Source organism: Augochlora pura, chromosome 7 (assembly GCF_028453695.1).
Source record: "Augochlora pura isolate Apur16 chromosome 7, APUR_v2.2.1, whole genome shotgun sequence".
Taxonomy (NCBI): Eukaryota; Metazoa; Arthropoda; class Insecta; order Hymenoptera; family Halictidae; genus Augochlora; species Augochlora pura.
In genome coordinates, this window is record NC_135778.1 from 11,504,146 (window position 1) to 11,517,905 (window position 13,760).

General features: G+C 40.2%; 1 protein-coding gene across 1 annotated transcript in view; it reads right to left on the reverse strand.

Annotated features, from left to right (window-relative positions):
• The window catches only part of LOC144472458 (discoidin domain-containing receptor 2), a 267,709-nt gene that overhangs the window by 92,038 nt on the left and 161,911 nt on the right, over window positions 1-13,760 (reverse strand). Inside the window, exon 5 of the mRNA XM_078185567.1 lies at window positions 11,795-12,026. Within this exon, the coding sequence (XP_078041693.1) occupies window positions 11,795-12,026 (232 nt within the window). The remainder of the gene's footprint in view (window positions 1-11,794; window positions 12,027-13,760) is intronic.

Consider the following 13,760-nt stretch of genomic DNA (forward strand, 5'->3'; position numbering starts at 1 on the left):
GAGTATATTATAATCATACTACCATAATTCACATTTTCGAAAAAAAAAACAACCGAAATAAATTATAAAGTTACTATAAACTAACTTAACTCCAAAATTATCTTACCAATACATTTTCTCATTAAATAATACACGTTTTAGCAACCAATGACACTCTTTGTTTCTAATATTAAGAAAAATGTAATTCGCGCTCTATAGTTCTGGCTTACTGAATTACCATTGAAAAAGTAATATACTTTACGTAATGTAATGTACTAATGTATTGTTCAATGTATCGGTATTTCAGGAAATGTATATAATGAAGGTATTATCATACGCATATTAGATATTCAATAATACGTGTTGATCTGAGCATTAAATTAATCATTATGTTGAATCGAATAATAGTTCCGAATTATCATAATTTACGCTGTACAATTGAATCGTAAATACCATAAACTGGAAAATATACGTCTCAGAACAGTATCATAATCACCCACGCGGACATAGTTTCGGTTAACCCTCGATAGTTTAGCGGTCAATGTATGGCGAGAACATGGTCTATCCAGGTCCGCAATAGTAATAATCATGTGTCTAGACTGTAATGTGTATGGGCGACGACACCTCGCTTTGTTATGTCTAGACATATTGATCGAAAAGATGTTGAATTAAATTCTCATGTTATTACATTATCCATTAAATTGAAACGAAAGAATCTTTCTTTATTATCTATAATTTATCTTTAAAGTAATCGTAGTATTAGAATGGATATATCGGTGAATTTTATAAAAGTAGATAAGCGGAAAATATGAAGAGAAAGATGTAATTCATATTTAAACCGGGACGATCCATTGTTCGTTTTTAAGACAAAAACTTCCGTTTTCCTGCTGTCTATTTATCTTTTTTTCTTTGTTAATACCTGTTCATTTATTCCTTCCCCATCTACTTACAGCAATTTTTCCCTTTTATAATCCCTAAAAGCTCCCTGTCTTTCTTCCCAGTTCTACTTTTGTTTATTTGTTCTTATTGTACGTTCGATGGACTGCAGATTACTATGCTGTTAGAGTTACAGAAATAATGTTACAGAAACTTCAGTCAAATCTATAATAGACTTTGTTACAAAAATATTTTGGATTCTTGTTGGAGGCGTGTGGATTTTTGTCATTTTATAAACAAAAGAAATTTCCAATATGACAGTTTCTATAGTATGTACAATTATTTTTAAAACAAATAAACTATGATTTGTAGGAGACAGATGTTTCAAGCTTCAACATGAGTTCAGATGAATTGTTGTACCATTATTATTTACGAAATTAAGGCAGTTATACAGCTACTCGCATAAGTATTCGGATATTACACTTATTTTTACTTCTACGCCAAATATTTAAATAAATATACACGAGAAGGAAAGAATCCTTTATGCTATATTAAAGAAAAGTATACAAATGTCAAAATAATTTAGAATTTGTTCATGTTATGTGCTTTTATTGCAACTTATATAATCAAATTTTCTTTGTGGGGATGAACAGTCAAGTATAAGTAACTTGTAAATATAATTTGCTATTCTAATTTATTAGCGCACGTGAAAGTTAGATTGCCTTTTTGGTTAATATTTGCAATATTACATCAATAGCAGCGTAGGCGAGAAGTGTATCATAATTTTACAAATTTCTTCGGATGCACTAATTAGGAAAAGTAGATAGATTTTTATAATTTTTCAATTATATAAATAACATTTTATATTGAATCGAAAGTTTATTCTATTTTGACATTTATGTATTCTACTTTAACATACCGTAAGTGATTTTTTTCCTTTCAATGTATATTTATTTAAATATATAGTGTAGAAGACTAGCGTTTGAATACTTTTCAAACTATTAGGTTGGAAACTATGAAATGGGCGTCGCAACTGAACATAGACTAAACAAAAACGCCCGTTTCACAGTTTCCAACCTAATAATTGTATATTCCGACACTCTGCAATCCCAGTGAATTTCGTTCGCATTCCACTGACTTAACGATCAGAAATCTAGCATTCAAACTCAACAACTATCATCAAACGATTATCTAAAGAGAAAAATTCTTATTACTTTACTTTAATATATCGTAAATGATTTTTTCCTTTCACAGTATAGTTATTTAAATATATAGCGTAGACGACCAGAGTTCGAATACTTTTGGAAGTAATTGTATATTCCGACACTGGAATCCCGGTAGACCTCGTTCGCATTCCATTGTCTTATCGATCAGCAATCTAGCATTCAAATTGAACAATGACTATCTAAAACGGCAAATTCTTATTGCTTTCGGGACGGGTCACAAGAAACCCGCCGACTAAACTGCCGAAGACCGGAAAAAAGCGGACACGCGAACTGTTCGGCCACCCCCGCAAGCATTCCATCGTCGTAGAGAGTTCCGTGATTAAGTGACATTTCGATATTCAACGCGTTTGAGCCCGCCATGGTAAAATCCGCCAGGTAAAAAATGTTCATGAACGGCGGGGTGACCAGGGGGTCTGGGGTTAGGGGGCGGCTGGCGAATCTGCCGTGGAGGGTCAATGTATTCCGCCGGGAAGCATGATTAAGAGCCGTTTTAAAACTGGCGCTGTACACGAGTACGCGTCGCTTCCTTTGAGAACGAAACCGGGTCACTCTGATTAATTGAAGTTTTTGCGAGAACCCGCCTTCCGAGGAGGAGGGCCCGTCCTTTGCTCCCGCTCGTCAAATTAAAATACGGGTAATTAATGTCCCGGCGCTTTTTCTCCGGGGACAATGATTATAAAATGATATCCTTCCGGGCGGCTGGCGTTCCAATAAAAAAAAACGAAGATTACGCATACATATATGCGTATACGGGGTGTCCCATAAACGCTGGAACCAAATAAATTCGCCAATTCCTGAGCTCATTTGAAATAGGAAGAAAAGAAGGGCCAATCAGAGAGAATGAGTACACGTTCAACATCGTCGTAGGCCGTACCGTTCTATGATTTGTTAATGTGTTTCATCGATAACTCGTTAACAAAGCCTCGGAAGACATTTTCGCTAAGGAAACAATATCTTTAAATGACCTCAGGAATTACTCATTTCGTTTGGTTCTAAGATTTTTCGAATGCCCTGTACGTACATATGTCATGACATAGAAATACATATCATGGCGCTGGCATCGTTTTGTTGCATATCTACACATCGGTTACGTTTTTCTGCTGGCCCCCTTCTTCCGCGGAGGCCCGCTATTAAAAAGGTGCAATCCCTCGTCTTAGCAGCTTACGTTGCACTAAATAGAATAACGAGCCAGAAGGCCAACGCAAAAAGAAGACGGAAACTGGAACGGGAACTACGTCAGTGCTCATTAAAAACTATCATGATGTAGGCAAGGTAAAAACGCAGCGGATTCCGGGGAATCGGGCGTTGGTTGCGCGGCCGCCATTTTTTCGCATGCCCCTCGGCTAACGTAAGACAGATACAGGAAAGTTACGGGCCCCGACGTCGCGCCATGGTTAATACGGATCCGGAAAATATAGAGCGCCCGGCGATAATCTAGAATATTGCGTCTTCCCTTCCGTGGAAATCATTCTTTAGAGTCTGTCGGATGGCTGGGTTGATAACGACCACGTGATTACAGTAATAATTATCCTAAGTGAACTTATTTTATGGTTTTCAAACTCTATAATACATTTCAATTGTTGCTCGTTTAAGTTTGCTAAATGAAGAGATTTTTCACGAAGGAATTTTTTATTATCTCAATTATTACTGAATTTTCTGTTGATGTACTTTTGTTAGCAAAACCAGGCTTTTCATTACACACACAGCTATTACTTCATTTTTGATAATACATTTTTGTTGGCACTGGCGTTGTTTAATTCGGACAATCCGGTCGCTTTAGAAAGCAACGTTCTGAAACGAATGAACAACTCTGGCAGTTTATAAAATCGGAGAAAGTGGTATACAGAAATGCAAGTTAATCATTCATAATTCCAATGGAGATAATAATTCTTCATTTGATAGTCAATTCCAAAATGATTCGAAAACTTTACCGACACGAGAAATTGGTACGCGAAGAAATAAAAGCGGACATTAAAGATGCAAGTACATGTATGATGAGTCATCCATCGATTTCCGTTTAAATTGTCATAAAGAAAACTATTAATAATGAATCAGTAAGTTATTGAATGGTTCGTTTTGTAACAAATTTGAACACAAACCAATAGATGACCCGCTATGTATAATAAATTAAACGAAAACAGAAACGCCTGGAACGATGATCCAGATTTACGAGGGCAACTCTGAAAATACAGCTTCGAATATTATATTCTCCGCGGCGCACGTCTCCGTTTTACCCGCATTAATAGTTCAAACGCCGGCGTGCCCCGTTTCTTTCCCTTTCATCTACGATAAACAAATAAATCTGGATCCAGGCAGCGCCGACTCGCTATCTTTTCATCTCGGGCGCATCTCGCGACATCATCAATAATTCTCACGGCGACGAAATCGTCATTCTGCCGGCTCCGGCCGAATAAAATCTTTCCCGTGCCAAAAGCCACCTGGCAGTGCACCGACAGTAAAACAGCGCGCGGCGGCTTTAACTCCGGTCTAACCGTGCAGCAACGAGCCCGCCCATTTCCCGCAGACTGCGGTTTGCAAATTGCACGGTGTTTTCGCGGACTTACATTGCCGGTGGCCTCGGGAAAATCTCGTCGAGTTCGGCTCGTCGATGGAATCCGACCGCCAGAAATCATCCGGAACACCGCGGCGCGCCGGTTAATTGCGATCCGATGCGACTGTTCGTTATTACACTCTGGTTTCGGTGAAAAACCGTCCTCCTTCTTGCGTCAGAGACGGAAAAGGAGATGCCAGTCGCGGCTGCCTGGAGCCTCAATTACGAGTCTTTTGAAGTTGTGCCAGTTGCGTCGTCGGTGCCACGATAATTATTATCACGTGTTACGCGACGCACACACGACCCGGCTAACAACAAGAGAAATCTCCTAAGTGTGGGAGCCTGTTAGGTGTACGATGCCGGCGAACAGCTTCCCATTAACTCCATTTACGCGGCGACAACAGAGAGATAACAATGATCTATAATTTGAGAAACGAGTGTACTTAGCTGCTGCGAAACCCAGCGAAGTTTTCGCATTGCCTTTTTGACAGGCACTCTGAGGCTCGGAACGCTTACGTGCCAGATTCCGTCGTGCTACCAGAATGCTCCGAAGCCGTCCAGGACCGAAATTTCTCGGGAAACGAGTGTCTTAAAGCTTCTTCAAACGTGGAAAAAAGACAGCGGATGGAGAATAGAAATAGACAACGCATTCCGTAACTTTCTTGCCTTTCACTTTTTCCTAATAGGACTTTTGCTAATGCAATTGTAATGTTATTCTGATTAAACTAAGATCAAACACGATATAATTTCTGCAACATTCCACGGTCGAAAAATGTCTAAGACATTTGTGTCCCGAGAAATTCTGAGAGCCTTTCACGTAAGTGCGTTTCGAGCCTAATGCTTACAATTGCGAGGAAAAAGCGAGGAAATAGAACGCAGCGGGATAGTTAGCGAAGAAACTGAAAGATTGGACGTGTTCGAAAGCTTAGGGAAAGTTGTAAAGTGAAAGAGAAAGTGTGAGGATAGTAAGTATCCTCTCGGTGGAGATACAATAAGCTACGGTGGAACAAAACAGAATTAAAAAAGTGCGACGATAGAGTCGATAGAGTTTGCACGGATCGAGTTATGTGCGAATCTTGTCCAATAAACAAGCTACAGCACTCTGAGGTAAATTCTTGAAAGCGTTGGGCCGCGCTGAAGGAATCGTAAAAGGATCATGCCAGCCAGCGAGTAATTAAAACATTTTTCTGGCTGTTTTATTAAGAGGTCCGAAACGTCGGATTAAAATTCGTCGGGTCGGAGGCTGCTCCATGGATGGAAGTTCTTGAAGAGCTCAACATTCACGCAGGTCGCAACGGAGTTTTCGTAGACGCAAGTTTTTTTCGCTAAAATTTGTTCAGGTTGAAAGCACGTGGGAAAAGGTGGCGGGAGAATTTATCGTCGCTGTCGACGACTTGCCGAGAACATAACAATTAAGCGGCAGGCGTTTACACGAATTTGCATTTTCATAATTTTCAATGGAGTCGATGTAAACGCCCCCGACCTATTATTAATATTCGGATTCAATTTCGAAAGAATTTTCAAGCACCTGTAATTAAGTTAGCGTGTGCGATGCGCGAAGGAAGTTTGTTCTCCCGAATGCTAATATTACCCCGTCGTCGTAATCTTATTTGAACATAAGCGACTTCCGTCGGATAAAAACGATCCTCCACCAACCGAACATTCAATTAGCGCGCGTGTTGTTCGATTTTGGTGTTCGATCTGTTGTAATTGTTCAATTTACAAGCAAGATGAGTCCTAGCGGACAAGCGGAGCCGAGCCGTTGTCGAAGAAAATGAAGAAGACGATTACCGGAGGCCGATAATTGGGACAGGTTGATCGCAAATTAGTGAATAATCATGAGGCAGGGAGCTGGAAGTTGATGTTTGCATGAAATCATAAGGTTGAACACGTGACGGAGGCGACGGCTTCAGAAGCTGAAGGAAGTTGTACAGTCCCCGAGTGCATTAGCGCCGGCGCAAATGGTCTATCAATATTAATAAGGCAGTAACTGGACAGCGGAAGTATAGAGATGGTCGATAACCAATTTATTAAAAAAGAAAGGCTCGCTTCTTCAAGAGATGAGGGTTTACAGGTTTATTTTCTTCGAGAGTTACGAACCCTCCTGCAGAATGCAGGACTTCTCGGATGGCGGTGCTGCAGTTCTTTTTGCCTCGCTGAAGATTTGCATTCGACGATCGCGTCTGTCGACTTTTAATGGCGCAACAAATATTTTCAGGTAGGTACGAGTGCTTAGTTTATGCAGCTATTAATTATTTCTAATTTTCAGCTGTATTCTAAGATGTCCAATAGCTTTCACTGTATCGGATATATTGTTTCAGAGATAATGCTGCTTCAAATGTTAATTTTTATGACTGCTGATTTTTATTTAAATTTTATATTGCAATGGAAAATATTAAACACTGTCTTTACACCGTTTATCGATGAGATATGTATGCTGATTTTACGAGGTTACCTTGGGTGCAGGCGAACTTTATGATACCTCTACAAGTTTGAATGAACTTAGTACAGGTTCGACGACTCCCGATAAATTCAATAAACTAATTGAAATGCAAGCGCTACTTTGTATCCGTAAAGGCTTCAAAATTTCTAAAATATAATTGTTTTTCAGAATTGGTGAACCGCGGGACTGTGGTTACTACAGTAAGTTCTTCTTAAGTGTCCAAATTTCGCCCTGCTGTTAGTGTCCCAGCGAGCCCTGTAATTTATCGATTTTCGACCGAGTCGGTGAACACGTTGCGCTGTGGCACGCGCCACGATTCCTTTGACTCGAATTCCCGGAAGACAACTCGCAATACAATGACCTAACTTTTCTAATTCAAAAATTCCAAAACTGATTTTTCTTAAACAAATTGTCGATAATTCTCTGATTAAAATGAGACCAAATATGATATAATTTAGACAATTATTTCTGATTGAAATAAAATCAAACACGATATAATTACGACTACATTTATGTAGTTCATAGTTTCTGTGTAATTAATTTTATTATATTGTCGCAGTGATTCTATAAGTAAATATATTGTTAATATATTATTATGTCAAGGTTATATATATAACCTTGACATAATAATGATTGTCCATGAAAAAGCTTCATTGATATTATGCAGTATTATGCATATACTAATTAGATAAGTACAAGATTATATTTGACATTAAATTGTTTCGTTGCGTATCATTCTTGGAATTATCTATTATCATGATCTACGACAATGATTTTCCCTCATTTCCAATTGATGCACGACCTCTCAGTGTGCGTAAATCGCGGCTCTTACAGCATAACTTCACTGATATTTTCCTTCAAACGATACAGATACCTTCTTTGGCGTTGCTTTTAATATTTCATACGTAGATATGAATCGTTCTTTCATAAATAAAATAAGTTACTTGCTACGTATAATCAATAAATACAATCTAAAACTTGTCATCAGCTTAATTAAAAAAATCTAAAATCAATATATTAAAAAATTGTTCATTCGTAAAAATTAAAAATAAAAAATTTAAAACATTGTTTATACTCTAGCATTGCAATATATTCATAGCGACGTACACCGGCTGACCGCTGCCTTTTCAGATAGTTTCATCCAATCTCTTTCGCTCTCACGCTCAGGTCGGCAACCATAAAGGCGACCGTGTCTTCGACTCCGACTTCCTGACACTTCCTGAACACTCAAGGAGAATTTACTGCAGCAGGAAGTCATAAGTATCGTAAGCACCGAATTATCGAACAATGGCGATTCAGCGTTCACAGCTGGCGGTGGCATCGGTGTCGAAATTAGAGTTTACATGAAATCACAAAGTGGAGCACGCGACTTGGCCGACTATAGGGGGGACGGCCGGCAAGACCGCAGTCCCTTGGCACGTTAATCCTGGTGCAGTTGGTGCATCAATATTAATAAGATGCTAACCGCGCCCGGCAAAGACGCGGGAGACGTTCGATCGGTCGGTCAATTTGCCCGGTAGTTAGACGAAGCTTTTTCGCCGGGCGACTTTCCGAACGTATCGCCTGCTGGTAGCACCAGCGCCCCTCGTAAACCGAGGCAGGGATCCCGTTCGTGCATTAATGACTGTCCACGTCACTGCAGAATTGTACCCGGGGGAACAACGCCGGCTAAGACTTAAAGCGTCGTAACAGCAACACCGACGAACTCCATAAACACCGGCGGACGTAAGAGACGATAACTTGAACAAAAACGTGTCGTGTCGCCCTTGGCGAGCTTCTTACGAGTCTCTTAGAACCGAGCTCTGCGCCGTGTACATCGGGCTCCACTTTCAACCGGTACTTGTTAAAACTGTTCTGGTATCTATCGTCCCACTCGTTCCGTTGTAACGCGCGGGCCCGGTACTTCGATAAGCTTCTTAATTGGATGATTAATTCATTTTGAAACTTCCTTAAGAGGACAGGCTCCACCTGTACAGCTTCTAATTATATCATCAGTGTTTTAATAGGTAATCTTGCCGTATAATGGGAAAAAGAGTGTTACGCGGACATATTTCCCTCAACTTTTATCCGCGGTACGCAACGACAGGAAGTTGCAAACGATCCAATTTACAGTTTTCTTCTCTCGCCTCACATAACCGCTGTTCGTAATTACTTCGATTCGGTAACCATTTCGTACGTGAATTTGTGGCGCGGTACGACCATTACGGTCTTCTTTTTAACAACTCTAATTATTATTTTCCGCTGACCGTTGTAATATTAGTTTTTAACCGTTAGCACTCGAGTGGCGACTCTGAGGCACCACTGAAATTATTCTATCACGTCCTTAGATCATTTTTATACGGACAAAGTTTAGATTTAAAGAAATTGTTAAACAGTGAAACTGTTGGTCAATTTCGTATGCACACAAAATCGAATTTCAACTGTTTTTCATCGATTGAACCGACACAGCTGGTCTGTATACGACTATTTCGCGATCGGTGAAAAACAGTTGACATTCGATTCTAAGAAAACGAAGCATTGTTGGCCATCGTTCAGTATGCCGCAGTTTCTTCTACGAGTCAACAGTTTCGTTCGAGATTTCGTCCGTGTATAATTTCTCCGGTTTTGAAAATGTACGCGCCGCAAGAACAGTACAAAATATTGTTGGTGCATGCACGGTGTAATGGGGACGCGTGTGCTGCAGCAACAAGAGTGATACCCGAATGATAGCCGATGCAGATGATTTGATAGCTCGAATTCATGGTGCCGTCGCAAATGTACGCGCGGAGACGCTTGCGGCCGTCGAAAGACAAGTACCCACCACCCGGGCGACATGGTGTCTTGATGTGGACGATAGACATTTCGAGCACCGAATTTAAATTTAATCGGCCATTTTCAGGGCCACGCAAAATATCGCTGGAAACTTCGGACAAGTGTTAATTGTTGAATAATTCGTGATCAGTGTTGAATAATAGTGTAGCGAAAGTGAAAGTGAAAGTGACAGTTAGTATAATCTGTGCCGTTCTACATAAGTGGATTACATCTTCTGGATGACAACATTTACAACTGAATTGGTAAGTTTTTCATTAATAATATTTGTGAAATTCGTGAAATTCTTATTTGATGATCGAACGCGGCTCAGAGGCGAAAAAGTGAAGGGGGAGATAACTAGCACTTTTAGTTACGGGGTGACTAATTTGGGTTTCGCTTGGATTTTGGACGGATGGCAGACGCAGAGGTGACGGAAACAGCTGAGTATCCAACAACCCTCGAGTAAAATACAGTGTCCATTTTTTTGTTCGTTAAATTCGTAGAATATTTGCTCGACCGCAAGCGATTGCGAACAACTACTGCTCTAACAGGCATGTGCAATGCATTAATACGAGTCAAGTAATAATTAATTTCGTCGGTGGAGCACTCGCTGCTATAGTAAATTCTCCAGATCGGTTTGGGAGACACACGGCTCGACCAGAATCCACTCGCGAAACTCGGGAGCACAGAAAGCTCAAAGGTTCTGTTTCCGAGCTCGACAAAGTGGTGCATCACCGGCACGAAATTAGCTTACGGATTCGCGATAAGCGGCTTACGCTTCGAGCGGGATAATCCTCGGGCCGGTCTTCGATTCTTGATCGCCGAGCGAGAGCCCGCTTTGAACTTGCGGGCTAGCGCGCGCAGACCACGTTCGCCCGGCTTCTGCGCTTCAAGAGTCACCACCAGGAATAACAATCTCTCCGTCTCAATCGGTACGGAATTATTATTTCAGGCCAATGACCAGCGACAGGCCGGCCAATTCCGACGCGGTTTCGACTATTCCGGGCGCAGCTGGACGCCCGTCGATCGCGAAAGAGAGCAGATGCGCGACCGTGCCCATAAATTACATCTTCAGTGCTTTTTATCAATATACGCTGGCGCGCACTTTTGATCGCGCGACTCTCCGTTGCGTGTTTCTGCGAGTGGTAGCGGTCTCTCGATCATCGGTCTCGAAAACACGTTGCTTTTGACCCCTGCTGGGGTCGAGGTCCGACGGACCGTCTACCATTTGATTAATCATAAGTAGACTGCGGTTCTGTGCGCAGAATTAAATTTGATACCTCGCTTGTGTAACAACTGCTGGATACCGGGTAAATTTAATGGGACAGTCTTATATTATTTGACTACTTCATTCCACGATTGCGGTACTTCCCGGTTAACTACGACAGTTTTGGGATCGCAACATAGATATTAGTTTTGAAGGTTTTGGACTTTTTGAAATTTGAATTATAAAAGTCTATCTTGAGTTCGTATGTTAATATACAGTGGTGAATAATTTTGAGTCGACACTTTTAAAATGGTATAACTTTTTTAACACTAGCTTTACGAAGTCAATTTGACAAATTTTCAATTTCACATAGAAAAATTTGAAAATTGTTTAGATTTACCTCTTGCCACACAAACTTATCCATTAACGAGACGAATATTTATCAAAATTTATATTATTCTACGCCTTCGAATTTCAAAATTTTCTATATGCTACATCTATATTTTCAAATATTCTGGTTTATATTTTTCTGGAGCATTTTTGTTATAATTGCTCAAGATCCGCAGTCTATTTATGAAAGTTCACATATACCTGGTAAAATATTCGACAAGAGAGGATTAAATCATCGAAATTGCTATTGAAATAAATTAATTTGAGTATAAAGGACAGTGATGTAACTTTTGGCAGATTTTCGTAAGACAAGTTAGGATACGTGTATTTACCTCTTGCCCTTTAATGTCTCTGTATCGGACCCACTTCTTGAGGCGCGGTCGCCAATAATCGAGTAGATACGCCTCTGCATACTCAACACCCATACCGTTCCCGAAACGACCTTGTGTAGCGGTGGCTGTGATCAAGTGAACCGTATGAAGGTCAATCTCCAACCATTCTCGGGCTTCCTGGGTGATCTGATTCTTGGGACACCACGCGCCACCGAGATTCTCGGATTTTAATCTGAAACAGATGAGACAGATCCGCAATTAGAAACTGCAATTAATATGTTTCAGTATTCTAGTTTTGCTGATCATATTCTGTGCATTATTATTTAGAGAATAGGCTTTTTAATTAAAATAAATTCTGATATTGCAGGTACAAAATTGTATTTATAGAAAAATTTGCAACCTGATTGAAAATATCACTTTCATGGATTTATTATGTTACCCTAAAATCTTGTTATATTATTGAATGAAGCACAATATTTGTGTACTGTACAAATTTAATATAATATAAATTGTGACAGAAATAAGTAAGAACAATCTGAAACAGACGAATTTAAGATTATTGCTTTTAATATCAAAATGATTCATGAAAGAAATAATGTTCTGCTCTGCCTCTGAATCTTGCAATTAATGCACAACATTTTTATTTCGCATCCAACTCCGCAGTCTAATTATCGTTACGTTTATCCACCGTTTGATAAATTAAATAACACCTACACTTAAAGAGCGTTTGCACAAGAAAAAGGAGGAAAACATTATTCAAAAATCTCTATCTTAACCTCTTCAGGGATACTGCCACGTACATTTAGTTTTCTTTAAGTTATGATTATTCGTAGTCTACATAAAATGAGAATTAGTTGAAAAACTATTTACTACAGAATCGCTCAGCAATACGGAAAAACCTTGATCGAGTGAAATGAAATGGATGATAAATAAAAAAGAAAAAATTAAATGGCTTGTTTCCTACTATAAAAATTCATCCGTGAATAGGTTGAACGAGTTTGTTCCCATAATTAATTAATTTCAGATAAAGATCTTCAGTATCGATCGTTTCGATATCGAGGCATTTCGATATAAAAGAATTCTCCGGCATCCGCCTCAGTTTTAAAGTAAATCTTATCTCAGCATCTTCCTCGAGTAAGTGCTAATGAAATCGTAGCATTCTTAAATCCCGGGAAGACGGGTATAAAAAGGAATTAAACAAGACAGAAGTTCGGGGGAGGATCGTAACTTCGGCATCGCCCGAAAGAATGTTCACGATATCGAGGCGAAGAATAATCGGGCGCGGCATTCCTGGGGCCATTCCATGAACTTTAAAGATTCGATCTATTCACGGTCCTTTTAGGGATCGGCTTGTTCCTCAAACCAGGCCCGCGGTACTTTCCGAACGTAACGAATTAATTAAGCCCGGCAACGGTATCCGCGCGGAAGGGGGAGGGGGGGGGGGGTGGCGTCACCCCCCGTGCGCCGTCCCCACGCGTCTTGTTTATCAAAAATTTTTTCAAGTAAATTCCAATATCGTCGCGAATACCGGGCTCTCCCAGGTAACTTTTAATATTTTCATTTTTCCAATAATAAATTTAATCGCCCTCGAACCCCCCGGCAACTTTTCTAGAAGAACTTGCACCCTTGATCTTGCGTACCGGATCCGCGATCAAAGCGGCCACCGGGGAAAAAGAAACACGAGTTCGGTCGTTTAATGAAATTCAGAGGGAGTAGATACCACGGAATAGAGGGCTGTGCAAGTGATACTTCGAAACTTTTCAAATCACTTGTGTCACGTGAGCTCCTCGCGCGATCCGACCGCGACACCGAAGACCACGATCGCGAATTCATTAAAATCAAAAGATTCCTGCCGGCACGTCACAGCATTACAGGAAATTAATATTCGAGGAGTACCCCACTTTCGTTTATTTGTATGAAATCACGGATCTCGTTGAGGAGCCTGTAAATGGTCAAGATCAATATT